Source organism: Bidens hawaiensis, unplaced genomic scaffold (assembly GCF_021521415.1).
Source record: "Bidens hawaiensis isolate Kalapana, Puna unplaced genomic scaffold, B.hawaiensis_p1.1 tig00028248_1, whole genome shotgun sequence".
Taxonomy (NCBI): Eukaryota; Viridiplantae; Streptophyta; class Magnoliopsida; order Asterales; family Asteraceae; genus Bidens; species Bidens hawaiensis.
The window spans coordinates 210,291-212,577 of NW_027494600.1; the positions used below are offsets into that span (position 1 = coordinate 210,291).

Consider the following 2,287-nt stretch of genomic DNA (forward strand, 5'->3'; position numbering starts at 1 on the left):
GAAAAAGCTCTCGTTAAAAGTAGAAGTTCTCAGACAAGGTGAGTTATAGATCCCTTTGTTATGTGTTTTTTTGGTTAGTGTGCATGATGTGCAAAAGTATTAAGTTTTAATATGTATGTTTTATAATTTGACTAAACAATCTAATCTACTAATAAACCCTCACACAGACTTTGCCATTCGAAAGGGTACGTGGAAGTGTTAAAATGTAACGTTTAACTACATACAATTCATACTCTCGATATTAAAGTGTTAGTTATTTTTTCTAATATGGTTTTATGTTTTATCTTTTTGTGAGTGCTGGACCTGCTTATAAACATCGTGTGGACATTGCTTGAAGTAGTGGGCTGAAGTTTTGGGCTTAACAGAGTGCATAAGGAGCAGGCCCGTATATGGCCCGTTATTTTGTAGATGCAGACGTATAATATTCAGTTATGGATCTGGAGAAAATATCTTTTGGTCACAATTTTTCTCTCAAAGTTCTTTCATCTCTGGAATTTGTTTTCTATATGGTTTAGTATTGTAATCAAACTTATTGTATTTTGTGAATCATTTTGAGTATTATGAAGATTCATTCTTATGTTCGTGACATGGTATCAAAGCTTCGGCTATGATTTGTCACTGCTCTTCCGCATCTGTTCTCTGATTTATGGCGTTAGGGTTTCAAGATTGAAATCCGTTCAAGATCTGTTGAATCGATTGAAGCTTCCTCGGTGTTCAAGGGTGACTCTATAACCCTAAGCGAAGGTTACAGGTCACTGAATCTTCACTGAATCTTCTGATATTATTCAAGAGTGGTTTCGTAACCCTAAGTGAAGGTTACGAGCCATCAGTGGAGTTCCTCTCTGTGAGATTGTTCTTGCTCTTTACTTCTTGTTTCTTTTATTTTTTTATTGCAATAGGCATATTTGGCTGGGTTAGGGGGACCAGTATTGTTGATTGATCATAGATTTACTTGTCGCTTTAGGCATCTTAGGGTTTCTGTGCATTATTTTGTGACTGTTTAGTTTAATAATTGTGTGATTACTTCTTAATTGCCATAAAATGGGTGATGAAGGTGAGTCTAGTGGTTCTAAGACTCTTATTAGTAAGTTGGATGTGAGTGATCCATTGTACCTACATCCCAGTGACTCAAGTTCATTGTCTATTATCAATGTAAAACTAAACGGTACTGAAACTATAGAGTTTGGGCCAATGCGTTGAAATTGGCTTTACAAGCAAAAAATAAAATTGGTTTTATTAATGGAAAATGCTTAAAATCAACAGACGATGAGGTACTTGCTAGTCAGTGGGATAGGTGCAATTCTGTTGTGCTTACCTGGATATTAAATTCTATTTGTGATGAATTATATGTGGGTTAAGTTTATTCTGAGTCTGCTTTTGATGTGTGGGAAGAACTAAGGGATACTTATGATAAGGTTGATGGTTCAGTTATTTTTGGTCTTTATCAGAAAATAGGTTTATTAAGTCAAAATGGATCATCAGTCTCAGAATATTATCATAAGTTGACCACTATGTGGAAGCAGTTTGATGCTATGCTTCAACTGCCTTCATGTTCTTGTCAAGCATCGAAGAGCTTTAATGATTTTAATACTTTGATTAAGCTAATGCAATTCCTTATGGGATTGGATGATGTATATCAACCAGTTAGAACTAATCTTTTAACTAGAGAGCCATTGCCCACCATGAAGACTGCTTTCTCTATCATCTCTAGAGAGGAGTCTCACAGGAGTGTTAATGGTTCTTCAAAAACTCAAACTCAAAATGTTGGTTTTGTTGCAAAAGCTAATCAGAAAAGAATTTATAGAGGACCTAACCCAATTTTAAAATGCTCACATTGTAATAAAATTGGTCATAAAGTGGAGAGGTGTTTTGAAATTGTTGGTTATCCTCAAAATTCTACACCAAGGTTTGGAAAATTTAATAATCAAGGTGCAAAATCTCTTCAAAGTAATTCAAATAATTCTAACTCTGGTAAGGCTAGTACATCATCAAACTCCAACAATGTTTCTCTTACTCCTGATCAAATTCAAGGCTATTAGGTTTACTTGGAGATAAGAACGATGACAACAATCAAACTTCAAATGTTGGAGGTAATTTTTTCAGTAATTTTTCTCAAAATTTGTTTAGCAAAAAATATTTTGTTTTTCAACGGGATTTCTTCTCAGTTTGAATCAAATTGGATTGTTGATTCTGGAGCCAACCAACACATGGTTATGAGTGATAAAAATGTGTTTAATGAAATTGATGTAACTGATTTTGACATTAAAATTAAACATCCAAATGGATC

The 2,287-nt window shown here is 34.2% G+C and overlaps 1 protein-coding gene across 1 annotated transcript; it reads left to right on the forward strand.

The window, feature by feature from the left end:
• Positions 1 to 1,041: 1,041 nt before the first annotated feature.
• On the forward strand, positions 1,042 to 2,039 carry LOC143576628 (uncharacterized). Its single transcript, XM_077060675.1, has 2 exons — positions 1,042 to 1,054; positions 1,360 to 2,039. The coding sequence occupies exons 1-2, from the start codon at positions 1,042 to 1,044 to the stop codon at positions 2,037 to 2,039; spliced, it is 693 nt and encodes a 230-aa protein (XP_076916790.1).
• The last annotated feature ends 248 nt before the right edge of the window (positions 2,040 to 2,287 follow it).